This window comes from Miscanthus floridulus, chromosome 3 (assembly GCF_019320115.1).
Source record: "Miscanthus floridulus cultivar M001 chromosome 3, ASM1932011v1, whole genome shotgun sequence".
Taxonomy (NCBI): Eukaryota; Viridiplantae; Streptophyta; class Magnoliopsida; order Poales; family Poaceae; genus Miscanthus; species Miscanthus floridulus.
Genome location: NC_089582.1, coordinates 149,915,621 through 149,931,658, shown reverse-complemented (window position 1 = coordinate 149,931,658; position 16,038 = coordinate 149,915,621). Strand labels below are relative to the sequence as shown.

General features: G+C 42.8%; 4 protein-coding genes across 6 annotated transcripts; 1 reads left to right on the top strand and 3 right to left on the bottom strand.

Moving 5' to 3' along the window:
- Nucleotides 1–2,789: 2,789 nt before the first annotated feature.
- On the top strand, nucleotides 2,790–7,682 carry LOC136542820 (CBL-interacting protein kinase 31-like). Of its 2 annotated transcripts, none has more exons than XM_066535433.1 (15): nucleotides 2,790–3,210; nucleotides 4,040–4,300; nucleotides 4,451–4,513; nucleotides 4,652–4,723; nucleotides 4,941–5,048; nucleotides 5,149–5,229; nucleotides 5,348–5,401; nucleotides 5,484–5,609; nucleotides 5,734–5,823; nucleotides 6,009–6,131; nucleotides 6,439–6,549; nucleotides 6,699–6,812; nucleotides 7,005–7,061; nucleotides 7,148–7,222; nucleotides 7,291–7,682. In XM_066535433.1, exons 2-15 carry the CDS (start codon nucleotides 4,112–4,114, stop codon nucleotides 7,372–7,374), a joined length of 1,347 nt encoding a protein of 448 aa, XP_066391530.1. In that variant the 5' UTR covers nucleotides 2,790–3,210; nucleotides 4,040–4,111; the 3' UTR covers nucleotides 7,375–7,682. The 2 variants fall into 2 exon arrangements, with proteins under 2 accessions (XP_066391530.1, XP_066391532.1); XM_066535435.1 differs by having other exon boundaries at nucleotides 2,790–3,496.
- Nucleotides 7,683–7,824: 142 nt separating this feature from the next.
- LOC136542825 (uncharacterized) lies at nucleotides 7,825–10,350 on the bottom strand. Of its 2 annotated transcripts, XM_066535440.1 has the most exons (6): nucleotides 10,162–10,350; nucleotides 9,986–10,078; nucleotides 9,707–9,805; nucleotides 9,228–9,269; nucleotides 8,243–8,474; nucleotides 7,825–8,121 (listed from the first exon to the last, which is right to left on the bottom strand). In XM_066535440.1, exons 1-6 carry the CDS (start codon nucleotides 10,276–10,278, stop codon nucleotides 7,970–7,972), a joined length of 735 nt encoding a protein of 244 aa, XP_066391537.1. In that variant the 5' UTR covers nucleotides 10,279–10,350; the 3' UTR covers nucleotides 7,825–7,969. The 2 variants fall into 2 exon arrangements, with proteins under 2 accessions (XP_066391537.1, XP_066391538.1); XM_066535441.1 differs by lacking the exon at nucleotides 9,707–9,805.
- Nucleotides 10,351–11,072: 722 nt separating this feature from the next.
- LOC136542824 (uncharacterized) lies at nucleotides 11,073–13,464 on the bottom strand. Its single transcript, XM_066535439.1, has 5 exons — nucleotides 13,214–13,464; nucleotides 13,036–13,128; nucleotides 12,752–12,850; nucleotides 11,755–11,986; nucleotides 11,073–11,628 (listed from the first exon to the last, which is right to left on the bottom strand). Exons 1-5 carry the CDS (start codon nucleotides 13,328–13,330, stop codon nucleotides 11,294–11,296), a joined length of 876 nt encoding a protein of 291 aa, XP_066391536.1. The 5' UTR covers nucleotides 13,331–13,464; the 3' UTR covers nucleotides 11,073–11,293.
- Nucleotides 13,465–13,771: 307 nt separating this feature from the next.
- On the bottom strand, nucleotides 13,772–15,402 carry LOC136542827 (calmodulin-1). Its single transcript, XM_066535444.1, has 2 exons — nucleotides 15,221–15,402; nucleotides 13,772–14,349 (listed from the first exon to the last, which is right to left on the bottom strand). The coding sequence occupies exons 1-2, from the start codon at nucleotides 15,294–15,296 to the stop codon at nucleotides 13,976–13,978; spliced, it is 450 nt and encodes a 149-aa protein (XP_066391541.1). The 5' UTR covers nucleotides 15,297–15,402; the 3' UTR covers nucleotides 13,772–13,975.
- Between the last annotated feature and the right edge of the window lie 636 nt (nucleotides 15,403–16,038).

The following is a 16,038-nucleotide window of genomic DNA, read 5'->3' as shown; positions in this document are numbered from 1 at the left end:
GGGATTCTTAGCGGTGTTATGCTGCCAGTGAGAATCGGTTCATCTAACTAAGTTAGAGGAACACGAGTTGTTGAATGGTAACCTAAAATCTAATTTAATTAAGTTAGACTTAATTTAGAGGAGACTGGTCCGATGGTGCGGCGACGACGAGACCTAGATTGGGTTTGTGTTGACAAGGCAACAATGCTGCACTTGCAATCCCGAGTCCCTTTGCCAACAATGCTGACGTGGTTTGGTGGGTTCTCATTTTGTTTGTTGCCTTGAGTGCTCAGATGTACGCACCATCTACACGTTAGGAGAGGAAGCTTCCTAGCAGGTGGTGCAGGTCATTTTATGCAATGCAAGTCTATAGATTTATATATGATACATAGACCAATTAATTAAAGGCATGCTCAGTTATATATTTGAATTTTAATTTTTCCAATACAAAAATAAATAAAGTTTTTTCTATCGTTTCTAAAATCTTCCTTTCTCACAAGAGCAACAGAACACATTTATCTCGAAGTCGTAACTACACCTGGTCCTCGCTTTGTTTCACGTGTTGCCTGCCCTATGCCGTGATGTACGCACCACATGCACTTCAGAGAAGAGGAAGCTTCCTACTAGCAGGTGGTGCAGGTTATCGTATGCAATGCATGTCCATAGATTTATATGATACACACACCAACTAAAGTGTGCGCTCGGTTGTATTCGTATTTATATTTTTTTAATACTAAAATAAATAAAGTTTTGTCTATCGTTTCTGAAACCTTCCCTTCTCACAAGAGCAACATAACATGTTTATCTCACGGCCGTAACGACACCCGGTCCTCGCTTTGTTTCCCGTGTTGCCTGCCCTATGCCTGGATGTATGCACCACATGCACTTCAGGAGAGGAAGCTTTCTAGCAAGTGGTGCAGGTTGTCGTATGCAATGCATGCCCATAGATCTATATGATACACAGACCAATTAAAGTGTACGCTCGGTTGTATTCGTATTTTTTTAATACTACTACAATAAATAAAGTTTTTTCTATCGCTTCTGAAACCTTCCCTTCTCACAAGAGCAACGGAACATGTTCATCTCGCAGTCGTAACGACACCTGTTCCTCGTTTTGTTTGACGTGCTGCCTGCCCTGCGCTCGGATGTAGGCATCACCTGCACTTCAGGAGAGGAAGCTTCCTAGCAGGTTGTCGTATGCAATGCATGCCCATAGATTTATATGATACACAGACTAATTAAAGTGTGCGTTCGGTTGTATTCGTATTTATCTTTTTTTAATACTAAAAAAAATTCTATCGCTTCTAAAACCTTCTTTTCTCACAAGAGCAACAGACCATGTCTATCTCATAGTCGTAACGACACCTGGCCTGTGTCGTGTTCAATAACAGAACACAAGAGGTTGTTGCTTGGGTTAGACAAGTTTCTCAAGATCTGAACCAAAAGGCTCCTAAGACTGTCTCCAACAAGGAATTCATATGGGCATCCAAACATAAAATGGGTAGCAAGAGACCTAAAATCAGCCTCCAACAGAGTACCTATACGAGAGACCTATTTTGGGTTGCCTGAGAGGCACAACCCAAGTATGAGCATCCTCTCTCCTGGAAACCCATTTGCAGAAATGATTCTTTTTGGGTCTTGTTGTTAGAGAAGATGCCGAATATGTATTGAACCTTTTGCCTGTAGCGTTATTTAAAGGACGAATGTGTCTTGTATTTTGGGTGTTGTTGTTGTTGTTGTTGGAGATAGCCGGTTGTTCCATGCTTGGTACGGACGAACGGCCGGTTCAATATATAAGAGAAGCAATGCATTCCATAGAGAATGTATATATGAGCAGCAATTTGGATGTACCTGCCAGAGCTTGATGAGGGTATATTCTTTGTACTTAGGACTAGCGCATGAGATCCTCATTCGTGCCTAGCATATACTCCTATACCCCTCCAGCACCAGCGGTGGCCATATGCAAATAAATACCGTAAAGTTAGCATCATGTGAAAAAAAATATATCGTCGTTTTGTAACAGCACAATGCAATGGTACCTCTTGTATATTATTCTGTTGATTACGCTTAGCCTGCATTGCGCCCTAACTGCCAAGCGTCTCTGATTGCGCCCGTCTCAAACAAACAACAAAAATGATCAGAGCAGGCCGGAGGGAGGGGAGAAAAAAGAAGAAGAATTCGTCCTCTGACCAATGAAGAGAAACTGATTGAATACTAGTTCAATTGCCGATTGGATCTAGGCTAGCTAGGCACGATCGTGTTTTGCATTGCATAATAGTATATGGTAATGTCAATGGCAGCCAGGCCAGCAGTCCATCAATTTTTAATGCTCCAGCTCCAGCATGCTAATCACGTACTGCATGTCCACCATCCATTATTCCAGCCGCGTAATAACAACAACAACAATAATAAAGCTAGTCTGCCGTTTCATCAAAAGAAATTAAAAGAGTGAAATGTAACCGTGGTGGATCTCTAAGCTCTCTTCTTACATTTTCATCTGGGTCCATGCATGAACTCTCAGAGTGAGTGTGATCTATCATCGGATATATACCGTTGATTTGAGATGTACTGTAACAATTAGTTAACGAAAGTGACTGATGGATAAGCAAGTCTTGACAAGGAGATGACAGAATCAAATTACCGTGGACACAAATAAAAAGTCACCGTGTATATAGTAATCAGCATCTGATGGATGGCAATGGCACCACAGGACAGGCCTGCCGGCGCCCACAGACAAAAAAAAAAGGAAGTAGACAGGCACCTAAAAGGGAATGAAGTTGTCCAAGGTGCGTGAGATGGAGAAAGGAGCATGAGCATCCGAATCCGATCCATGGCAAAATTCGGAGCACCAACAGTACCATGATAGTAGTTGATAGGATAGGAGCACTCCGTTAACCAGCATCGATCGACCGACTTGTATGTGGTTTCCTCGGCTCCTCCGCGGTGTGCTCGTGTGGTTGCCTTGCCTGCCTCGCGTGGGCATGGCATGGCATGGCATGCTTTGTCGCCGGCTCGCCACAACGCAACCAAGCCGTCAACCTCTCTTCATCCTTCCTTCCTCGTAGTTTCCGACTCGTAACGCTCGTCTCTTGCAGACCTCCAAACCGCATGTCCTCCATATCTCTCCCGGCCGGCCCTCTTCTCTCTGCACGCGCTTCGTCCCTGACGACGACGACGACGACGCCGGCCGCTCGCTCGCTCGCTTCTTCCCCGGCCGCAACCCAACCCAAGGTACACCTGATCGATCGACGTGAGCATTCCACTTTAATTTAGCCTGTAGTGGATTTCGATTAGTTCCACCGGCCGGCCCCTAGCCTGCTTGCTACATCGTCGTCGTCATTCGGCTGTCCCCTTCAGAAGCAGGAGCAGGTATGGCGGTAGGACCGACGTCCTTTTCATGCGAGTTTCTTGATTTCTTCTCCCTTCTGCTTCTTCGTCGCAGTACATACCTGTGCTGTGCCTGTGCGTGCGTGTTTCTTGGTTCCTGCTGTGCTGCTGGAGGATGAGACCTCCTGGGGTACAGCGTTTCATTTTCTCGTGCTTTCTTTCTTTTTTATTTTGACCCTTTTTCTAGCCTTGCTGCCGCGGAATTCTGACCAGCTCAGACTTGTGTTTGGTTTTGTATTCACCGCGAGACCGAGATTCAGTTTCCTGTACGTTTTATTCACCCGGCCACGATGCCTGAGAAGTGAAAATAGCCTAGCCTGCTGGAGACAACTGGATTATATTGAGATCAGATCGAGATAGATCCAATTCATCGAATTTCTTCCTAGCCTATGTGTTCTCTCTGTGTAATCAGTTGCCCGCGCCTACTTTTGGTTTATTCATTTCATTTGCTTGTAAATGTATTTCTGATGCAGTTCGTGTTGTATTCTGTACTGACAAAGACTTTCACCTTTCGGATTATTGTATACCGCTATCTGCTATGTTCATATTCAGTTCTGTACAGATTTCCCTTTGCAATGCAGTACCACAATTATTGTATATATGCTATGCCTGTCAATTCTGAATGCCAAATTACTATGCTTTCTGCACATTTCAATCTTTGCTCGTCTTTCAGGTGCAGCAGGCCTTTGAGAAGTAGCTAGCTAGTTTCAAGGCGCCTGGCAAAGACTGGCTTTAGAGCAGCAGGATGTACAGGGCTAAGAGGGCTGCTTCGCTCAAAGCAAAGCGCCGCGTTGGCAAGTATGAGCTCGGACGCACCATTGGGGAAGGAACATTTGCAAAGGTCCGGATCGCCAAGAACATGGAGAACGGGGACCATGTTGCTATCAAAATTCTTGACAAGGCAAAGGTTCACAAGAACAAACTAGCTGAACAGGTGAAGTGTTAAGACTCTGCATTCTATTTCCATAGATTTTCACTGCACGATTCAAAAAAAGTTATTTACAGTGAATTCCCTTCTGTTTGCGATATATATCTAGTGAGAAAAAAGATAATTACTGATCCCACCCTCTCAACTGTATGGCAGATTAGGAGGGAAATCTGTACAATGAAGTTAGTACATCATCCCAATGTTGTTCGCCTGTATGAGGTAATAAAGCTTAAACTTTAAATGTAAAAATATATTATTTTTCAGTATTACGTTTCTTGCATTGGAATGGGATGCACATCCAGGTCTACAGTTCATAACCATTTATTTGCATTGTTTTTGTTCCTTTTTTTATAACAGGTGATGGGAAGTAAAACAAGGATTTACATTGTGCTGGAGTTTGTTATGGGTGGAGAGCTCCATGATATCATTGTAAGCACTGTTGTATCATTGCCAATGCTTCCTCTGTCATTTGACCTTATTCTTTTCTCATCAATGATAATTTATATAGCATGCTAGTTGCTAGCTGCTTTTCCAGCCTAAACTTTGCATGAAGAGACATTTAACATTCCATGCTTTATATATATAGCACGTTTGCTTCTTTTCTCTACATGACAGTTTGTGATTCACTTTCCAAATTCACAATCAGGCCACAAGTGGAAGATTGAAGGAGGAGGAAGCACGTAGATACTTTCAGCAGTTGATCAATGCTGTAGACTATTGCCACAGTAGGGGTGTATACCACAGAGACTTGAAGGTGCAGTATTGTTCATCCTTGATTCTGCTCTTTGTTTGTATCATCAGTTATGATCAAGGAAATAGTATGAAACTTAAATGTTGATATTTCTCGTATGCAGCTAGAGAATCTGTTACTTGATGTTGCTGGAAACCTCAAGATTTCAGATTTCGGGTTAAGTGCTTTATCAGACCAAGCGAAGGTACTATCAGACAAGATACTACAGAAATTATTGTGTTTTATTTCTTTCTTTCTTTCTTTTGGTTTCACTGCATTTCACTAATTTACACCACAATCTTTAACTAATTCAATGCTAGCAGAATGATGGATTGCTGCATACTACATGTGGAACACCTAACTATGTTGCTCCAGAGGTGATATTTTTTTGTACATCTCTTTTTTTTTGTTTTAACCAGAAATAAGTTTGCCTAATACAGATTGATATCCAATATGTAGGTTATTGATGACAAAGGCTATGATGGTGCCCTTGCTGACCTTTGGTCTTGTGGGGTGATCCTTTTTGTGCTGCTCGCAGGATGTCTGCCTTTCGAGGATGACAACATCGCATCCCTTTATAAAAAGGTATATACATGAAACTACTACTTCTTTGACACCCCCCCCCCCCCACCCAAAAAAAAAGGAAAAAAAAAACCTGAAAAACTGACATTTTAGGATACATTTTCTTTTATTTTTATCTCTGTTTCAGATCTCAGAAGCTCAGTTTACATGTCCATCTTGGTTTTCTCCTGGAGCAAAGAGGCTGATCAACAGAATTCTGGATCCTAATCCTTCCACTGTAAGTCACTACTTAAATATGAATGTGGAAAAGAACAATTTTCATGAAGCACAAGTGACAGCTTGAAGTCAGTACTGGATGATTTTCAAGATGAACATTTTCACTATTAGATCACCACTGCTTGTCAGTGCCTGTGTTGCTTGTGGAATTCTATCTTACTTGGTTTTTTATTGTTACTTTAACAGCGGATTACAATTCCTCAAGTACAAAAAGATCCATGGTTTAAAAAAGGTTACAAGAAGCCTGTTTTCGATAAAACATTTCAAGCTAGTCTAGATGATGTTGATGCTGCCTTTGGAGACTCAGAGGTGAATTAATTGATTAAACCAACTTATATCACTTAAAAGTATAAGCCTTTTGTGGTTGAAATAATATTATTAAGTTGACGGTGCCGTACAGAGCGGTCTCCTCGCATATCACTTAGAAGGGCGGGCCTGGTGCAAGCGGTATAGTCTTACCGCTTGTGACCGGAAGGTCCCGGGTTCGAGTCGCGGTCTCCTCGCATTGCACAGGCGAGGGTAAGGCTTGCCACTGACACCCTTCCCCAGACCCCGCACAAAGCGGGAGCTCTCTGCACTGGGTACGCCCTTTTTGACGGTGCCGTACATTTTTCAGGAACATCATGTGATTGAGGAAATTGAAGGGCAACCAGCCTCGATGAATGCATTTGAATTGATTTCAATGAACAAAGGGTTGAATCTGGATAATTTTTTTGAATCTGATAAGGTAAGGATATTTCAGTTTCAGTTGCAGAAGTGTGTATCATGAATCAGTTTATATCGCCTATATAATGTGTTTTACTATACACATTTTCTACAAAACAGTCTGAAATGTGTAGTTGTGCTGATGAGCTCAATTTTACTAATCTCTGACAGAAGTACAAGCGAGAAACACGATTCACATCACAGTGTCCTCCGAAAGAAATCATCAATAGAATAGAAGAAGCTTCTAAGCCACTTGGGTTTGATGTCCAAAAGAAAAATTACAAGGTATGATGACAATCCTTGCCTCTATTCCTATTATCATTTTCTTCAAAAAAAAGATGTTCCTATTATCACAATAGCACTCTTGAACTAATCCTGCAAAGCTTGAAGCAAATTTGAGTATCAATAAATACAGTAATCTTTATCACTCCCTACCAACAACACATAATTTTTTTTTCTCCCCCATTGTCCTTTTAGATGTTACTGGAAAACCCAACAGCAGGAAGAAAAGGAAATCTTAATGTTGAGACTGAGGTAAGGGAGAACACCCAACGATAAGAAAAAAACTTTGGAAATAAAAGAGAATTATTAATTGAGATATTATCCTGTGGCATGTTTAGGTTTTCCAAGTGGCTCCATCGCTTCATGTGGTTGAGCTCAAGAAGGCAAAGGGAGATACTCTGGAGTTTCAAAATGTACTAATCTTACTCAAAATAGTTCAAATAATCAATTCAGTATCTAAACTAACATCTACCATTCACAGTTCTACAAAACTCTGTCCACGGAGCTGAAGGACGTCGTTTGGGCGTGTGATGATGAAATCGAAGACAGAAGCTCCTCGCCATGAAACAGTTGCAGGTTTTCAGGCTTACAGAACTTAGTGGGGGGCCGAGATGAGGAATATAGTGTTAGTTTTGCCTGTACATAGCTCTTGTTTGTTCCAACTCCAAAAGATAAGTTTAGTGCCCAGTGTACATATAGGCTTCGCTAGACAAATGCAGCAGAAGGTTTTCAGCGCCCAAGACCTGCCAATGATGGTCTGGAATGAATGAAGTGGTAGATGAAACATAGATCAGAAGGCTGGTTGAGTGGTTGCAGTGAAACACTGAATATGGTGTTGAGCTATTCATATTCATTGGTTGAATTTTCTCCAAATCTTTCTAGATAGAATGTTTGTTAGTTGGTGAAACTTCAGGAAGAAATGGAGCGCCATTACAGCCTGTGGTATCAATCTCAGTCAATGTTGCATCCAACAATACCTTGCGAACGAATGTAATGCGTTGGATGTCTGAATCCATTTGTTTCAGTTGTAGCTCTAGATAACGATTTATTATTTTGCCAATGCAATACACATGAGATCAAACAAGTTCCACGCACTACTCAGATCATAGTAAAAACGGTACAAGTTTCAAATGCAACCATGCCATGAAAGTGGGCATGCCTCAAGCTTTCACCAGGTTTTCTCCAAATTCCGCACCAGTAGCCTCCTTGTCAGATGGTTTGCCTGAATCTAATGCCTCGGGAACATTTGCACTCTTGAGGTCTTCCAGGATGCATGAGCTCCATTCAGAAAGCTGTTTCACAGACACATCGTCTGCGGAAGAACATATCAGATAATCAGTGAGAAAGCACTATGCATAAACACTGGTGAACAGCTTTTATATGCTGATTCCATGGAGACAAATCGAACAGAAAGATTTGGGAAGAGTGCGAACCAAGCCTAGGGACAGTGTGGCCCTGAGGATGCCTTATGATGAGAGGCTCATCAAAGGCAGAAGCCAACTCCTCGGAAGGTACCTTGAGCCAGTCCTTTTCTCCAATAAAGTGCACTGATTTCACCTTGATCGGGTCTTTGTAAGCGACATCACAGATGCTTGGGTCCCTAAACTTGCTCCCAGATATTGAGACCATGAACTTAATCGGTGGATGATCACTCAGCACCTTGCCCTAAATTGCTCAGCATAGTTACAACAATTAACTAAAATGGTTAAACTTACAATTTTGATATTCTGTCAGAAGAGGGCTGGTGTTTCTATAGTATTCAAAAGAGTAAAATGCACGTCGGGTCTTCAAACTTTTGGGGCCATGTCCTCCTCCTCGCCGGCTTCTCCTGCGGTTTCTCCGTGACGCCGTCTATCTCCTTGCTCTCGGCGGCGACCACGTCTCCCTCCTCGGCGGCGAGGGCATTGATGATGTCGTACATGACGACGACGCGACTGTGGTTCACGGAGAGCCCGCGAAGGAGCGCCGCGACCGCGGCGGGCGCGTCGGCGATGGTCGTCCCGTGCCTGGACCGCGACAAATGCGCTGCAGGCCCACCACCTGCCACTGTGGCACGGCCATAGCATCCAGGTGCCACTGTGGCATGGCCACGTCAAATGCTGGCGCTAGCGTGGCAGGCTTTGGATTGTTGGTGTGCGAAGGCAGTTGATTAAGGACCCAGATGGTCGCTTTTTTAGTTGGAGGACCTAGATGGGAATGCCCCAAAAGTTTGAGGACGCATGGTGCATTTTACTCTATTCAAAACTCGCAACTTCCAAGTTACTGTTACCTTATAAGAATTTCTTTTTTCTTTTGCAAGTTATCCTGTTTAAAAGTAAGGGCTTTATTACATGGTAAAAGGTGTTCTGTTTGTTGCTACTTTATGCTATCTGTATAATTTAGTTCACAGGTATTACAGAGTTTAGGAGTAAAAATTACCTGTGCTTGGTAGCCTATCAAAAGGGCCGAAAGTGTTGCGCCCTGGAAAGAGGAATGGATACATAAGCTCCAAGACTCCACTTTATGCTCAACACAGGAAAAAGCACAGGTTGAAAGACTGACAGTGCCCGATCATTCAGTAAGGCAAATCAGATTAAAAAATAAAGGTCAAGATCCAATCCGTTTCTACTGCCTTTCCTATGCAAGTGCTTGGGCCTTATAGATGTTCTAAGTTATAATCCTATCAGAAGTGCACCTTGAACAGAGAAATTAAGAGATCAATTAAACTTTACAGCAGCTCAAAAGGGGTAGTTCATAACATTTCATCATTTCATATGTAAGCTTGGACCACAATTCTAGTTTGCATGCAGATATTATCATACAATAAGGAAACTCAGGAATAAACTCAAAGTCCAAAAAAGATAGGACATTCAACTCTCAGGTGCTCAGTAAAAGTAACTTCTCGTTTCCATTTTTACCTGTGAGAATCCGAGCAGGCCATCAAAAGGTCCATTTTTTACCATGTAATCACATAGATATGAAATGCACTCGTTCAGATTTGTGTATTCAGTGAATTCCTGTGTGGAAAAACATGCAAGCACTGAAGTGTTTCGGCACACAGGAACAAAAATAAAGGAGTGGTCATATCTGGCAACTGGCATGAATAGCTAAGGCATAGATGGTGATCAAACTGTAGCTGAAATATAACTTGCCATGAGAAGAGCTGATTTCAGTTCGGTTCCAACTAAAGCACTAACCTTATTGAACTGGAACCACTCGAAGTACGGCGGCGGAAATATGCCCTCTATCTCTGACTTTCCACCAGCTGGGAATATGCCATCAGGGAATACCTGAAAAACAGAAAAGAAAAATGTTCAAGAACAAAACAAAGAAGGAAACCAATTAGATCAGATCATTGAATCCAGCACAGAACCATCTCAAACTGCTGAAATATGGAAGGGTGCCATTTGCTGATCTGCTTCTTCAGAAAACTCCCGCTTGTACGGAAGCCATGCAGGCACAGCACCTTGGTTCTCTTGTCCTTCTCCATGAGCTCAACTCTCCCAAGCACAGAGTAAGTTTTGACAAACACAAGAAACTTGAGACCTTAAGAAGATCTAGAGGGCACGTGAAGAAACTTGAGACCTTAAGAAGGCTTGGACGTGTGGTAGCTGGTACCTACCACTCCAAGGCTGCATGTCGCTTTCACCCAACAACAAATAGTTTTTTTTAGAAAGGCCCAACAACAAATAGTTGCAACCTAACCAGCAACAAAAAGGACAAGACTGCATTCACTTAGCACAAAGAGCATCTTGAATAGTCCACATCATGCATCTTAAACCAACACTACGATTCAGCAGTTTGGAATAAATTTACATCTGCCACGGTAACTACAGATCATCGCATTAAAAACAACGGGCCATCCATTGATACTAACAGAGCAGAAGTTGATTGTGTGTGGGTGGTGGGGTGGGGGGGGTGGGGGGGGGGGGGGGGGGGGGGGGGGGGGGGGGGTGGGGGGGAGGGAGGGGAGGGGGAATGGTTTCCACTGCAATCAAGACACAGCAGGGAGGGCAACCATTACAGGTTCACACGAAACAACGGTTCTGAAAACACACTGGAGGGAAGAACAAAGCAGGAACTGCATTGCCTTTCAGCAATTACAACTAGCAGAATGTTTCACTGGGAAGTCAACGAAATAAGAGTTGCATCTTGACTGAAATGCAATGCACAATCTTCTCCGCCTTCAGATTAAAGCCATCATTTTCTCCTGAATAGTTTTCCATTGATGCTGACAAATCCGGAAATGGGGGGGGGGGGGGGGGGGGGGGGGGGGGGCTCCTGAATAATTTTCCATTGATGCTGACAAAGCCGGAAATGGAGGACGCCAAGTGGCAGTTACATGCTTGGGTCATGAACCCAGAGGTACCAAGTAAGAAGGTGAGAAAAGACCAACACAAAGAAAACAAAAACACCAACATCTTGTTGTTCACCACCAAAACACCACCACCTAGTGCCTGTACTTCAGCGACCTCCATTCCAAAAGCTGACTGTTAAGCTTCGAGTCAAGTCTGAGAGACGACAGTCATGCTACACAGCCCATGCGACCACGCCCAACAAGTAGGACTGGGGCAAAGGCTTAACTGGATGTCTGGAGCCATTTGTTTCAGCTGTAGGCTACAACTACAAGATAACGATTTATTGTTTTGCCAATGCAATACACATGCGATCAAACAAGTTCCACGCACTACTAAAGCTTTCACCAGGTTTTCTGCGAATTTCACACCAGTAGCCTCCTTATCAGATGGTTTTCCTGAATGCCTCATGACATCTGCACTCTTAAGGTCTTCTAGGACGCATGATGAGCTCCATTCAGAAAGCTGTTTCACAGATACGTCATCTGCGAAAGAATATATCAGATAATCAGCGAGAAAGCACTATGCATAAACACGGTCGACAGAAAAGAAGCAGCTTATGCTGATTCCATGTAGATAAATCGAACAGAAGATTTGGGAAGAGTGCGAACCAAGCCTAGGGACAGTGTGGCCCTGAGGATGCCTTATGATGAGAGGCTCATCAAAGACAGAAGCCAGCTCCTCGGAATGTACCTTGAGCCAGTCCTTTTCTCCAATAAAATGCACTGATTTCACCTTGATCGGGTCTTTGTAGACGACATCACAGATGCTTGGGTCCCTGAACTTGCACCCAGATATTGAGACCATGAACTTAATTGGCGGATGATCCCTCAGCACCTTGCCCTAAATTGCTCAGCTTAGTTATAACAGTTAACTAAGATGGTCAAATTTGCAATTTCGATATTCTGTCAGAAGAGGGCTGGCATTTCTGTAGTATTCAAAACTTGCAACTACCAAGTTATTGTTACCTTATAAGAATTTCTTTTACTTTTGCAAGTTATCCTATTTAAAAATAAGAGCTTTATTACATGGTAAAGTTTAGAAATTCAGTGTTTTCTGTTTCATGCTACTTTGTGCTCTCTCTATAATTTAGTTCACAAGTATTACAGAATTTAGGAATTAGGAGTAAAAATTATATGTGCTTGGTATCCTATCAAAAGGGCCGAAAGTATTGCGCCCTGGAAAAAGGAATAGATACATAAGCTGTAGACTTCACTTTATGCTCAACATAGAAAAAACGCAGGTTGAGACTGACAGCGCCCGCATCATTCAGTAAAACAGATCTGATTAATAATTAAAGGTCACAATCCAACCTGTTTCTACTGTTTTTTCCTATGCAAGTGCTTGGGCCTCATAGATGGCTTATTGCGTATAAGTTATAAATCCTATCAGAAGTGCACCTTGGACAAAAATTAAGATATTAATTAAACTTCACAGCAGCTCAAAAGGTGTAGTTCACTCCATTTCATCATTTCATATGTAAGCTTGGACCACAATTCTAGTTTGCATGTACACTAGAGAATCTCAGGAATACATTCCAATTCCAAAAAGATAGGACATTCAACTCTCAGGTGATCGGTAAAAGTAACTTTTGGTTTCCATTTTTACCTGGAAGAATCCGAGCAGGCCATCAAAAGGTCTATTTTTCACCATGTAATCACATAGATATGAAATGCACTCGTCCAGATTTGTGTATTCAGTGAATTCCTGTGTGGAAAAACATGCAAGCAATGAAGTGTTTTGGCACACAGGAACAGAAATAAAGGAGTGGTCATCTCTGGCATGAATAGCTAAGGCATAGATGGTGATCAAACTGTCGCTAAAATATAACTCTGGTATCAGAATGGCATGAGACGAGCTGATTTCAGTTTGGTTCCATGTAAAGCACTAACATTATTGAACTGGAACCACTCAAAGTACGGCAGCGGAAATATTCCCTCTATCAATGACTTTCCACCAGCTGGGAAGAAGCCATCAGGGAAGACCTGAAAAAAAAACAGTAAAGAAAAATGCTCAAGAAAAAGAAGGAAGCAAACCAAATAGACCAGATCACTGAATCCAGCGTAGAACCATCTCAAACTGCTGAAATATGGAAGGGTGCCATTTGCTGATCTGCTTCTTCAAAAAACTCCCGCTTGTACGGAAGCCATGCAAGCACAGCACCTTGGCTCTCTTGTTCTGCTCCATGAGCTCAACTCTCCCAAGCACAGCGTACGTTTCGACAAAAACAAGAAACTTGAGAACTTAAGAAGACCTGGAGGACATGTGGTACTGGTAGCTGGTACCTACCACCTACCAGGCTACCACTCCAAGGATCCATGTCAGCTTTCACCCAATAACAGAAAAGGCCGAGACTGCATTTCACTTAGCACAAGAAGCATCTTAAACAGTCCACATCATGCATTAAACCAACAATACAAACAGCAGTTTGGAATAAATTTGCACTAAGCACAAGGAGCATCTGCCTCAGTAACTAAAGATCATTGCATTAAAAACAAGGGGCCATCCATTGATACTAACAGAGTGAAGCAGAAGTTGATGTGTGTGTGAGTGGGGGTGTGGGGGTGGAACTGTGGGGAGGTTGAATATAACTACATATGGTTTCAACTGCAATCACGACACAGCAGGGAGCACAATCATTACAGGTTCACATGAAACAACAGTTCTGAAAACACAGTGGAGGGAAGAACAAAGCAGGAACTGCATTGCCTTTCAGCAACTACAACTAGCAGAATGTTTCACTGGAAGTCGATGAAATAAGAGTTGCATCTTGACTAATATAGTAATATGCAATGCACAATCTTTTCTGCCTTCAGATTATGGTTCTGTGGCTCACTTGGCCATCATGACCTTGACAAACTCCTCGTAGTTGATCTGGCCATCACCATCGACATCAGCCTCACGGATCATCTCATCCACCTCCTCATCAGTTAGCTTCTCACCAAGATTTGTCATGACATGGCGGAGCTCGGCAGCAGAGATGAAGCCGTTCTGGTCCTTATCAAACACACGGAAGGCCTCCTTGAGCTCTTCCTCAGAGTCGGTGTCCTTCATCTTGCGAGCCATAAGGTTGAGAAACTCTGGAAAGTCAATGGTGCCATTGCCATCAGCATCGACCTCGTTGATCATGTCCTGGAGCTCAGCCTCTGTAGGGTTTTGGCCCAGTGAACGCATGACAGTTCCCAGCTCCTTGGTCGTGATGCAACCTGCACAAGATACGCACAACCATTTCTGTAATTATAACTAGGTAAATAGTTATTGAAGAGAGAAATAGTTCGGCAAATTAGGGGGGAATCAAGATGTCAAAAGGGGCAATATTAGTCAAAAAAGTTTGAGTGCTATGTGGAAAGCAGGGCAGTTTCTAAGTGGTAAATCATCAGCTTTTGACCCAACATGAGTTGCGACAGGAATTGAGCCAATCAGGGTGCTAAGCATTATCGTTTTCCTAACATAAGTCCGGTCCAAGATTTCCTTTTTTGGGTCAACTACTGCACAGTATGGACTATGGAACAAGGTATTGACACACGCACATAGAAAAAAAACAGGTTCGAAGTTGAGCTGGATCACATAATTACTAGGAAAATTACTTGCACAAACTGAACACAATTTTTTAACCCACTCCAAACTTCGGTCAACCTGGAGCACGAAAAGCCTAATAAATTGAAAAAGGTTCGGTAGCAATCAGCCTCCTGCAACCTCTTCATACTACACAGCCCACGCGGCCATGCCCAAAGACTGGGTCAAAGGATAAACTGCTCCCAGAAAAAAAAAACACCTGGCCATCTCGCAGGATTCACATACAAACAGAGAACGACATGATTGTCAGTGACGAAATGGTCAAAGCAGCAGACAAGCCTTAGGTCCACATCGCCGATTCCGCCACTAGCAGGGAGAAATGCACGAGATAGCGACGCGATCGAGCCCCGCCGCGGACTCAGTCCAGATCCGGGATGGATCGGATCTACCCCGTCTAAACAATGCCACTACTCAGGCAGCCTCGCATGTCGAACATCTCCGGGAGATCAGATCCGAAGGAACACGGAGAGATAGAGATGGGATGAGGAGAGGGAACCTTACCATCCCCGTCCTTGTCGAAGAGGCTGAAGGCCTCCTTGAACTCGGCGATCTGGTCGTCGGTGAGCTGGTCCGCCATGGGCGCAGTGGTGGGGAGGGATCAGATCGATCGGAGCGGGAAGCGGGGAGTGGATCGGGGACGGGGGAGGAAGAAGGGCTTGGAGCGCTCAGTGGCGTGGCGTCCGCTGGAATTTTCCTTACCCGATTTATATGCGCTTCCACTAGACGTGGCCGTCACATTCGCCAACATCCAAATATTTTTTCCCCCAAACTACCCCTGGGCTATTCTTTTTCCCTTCTCAACTCAAATCAAACCTACACAAAATCCAATGTCCTTTTTTACTATGGCATACAAGGAGTGCTCCGATGAAATTCAAACAGAACAATCCATATATACACGTAGAAAAAGTCTATGGCAAACGACTTGATATTTTATTATGAAAATATCTTTCTAGTAGGAGTATATAATAATTAATGCCACAAGAATGATATTGCTATATCATTATAAAAAGTAGCATATAACTCTTTTTACTTAAAATAATATATATTTATAAATATTGTAAATTCAAAATATTATTATGTTGATTGTGTTCATGTTTTAATGACCCAAGTTTGAGCATTCAGAGACTCTTTAGGTAAGGTCCTCTTTGGAGCGTAAAATTGAAAAAAAAAATGCACGGATAGAAACGTATAATATGTAAAGAGAGGAATGAAAATCATGAAAATTTGGCAGAAATGGATGTTTGGATGAACTGCATAAAAGACATAGGAGTCAAGAAACACTGAGTTTGAGTAGATGTGTCTTTTTTTATGTGGTTTTC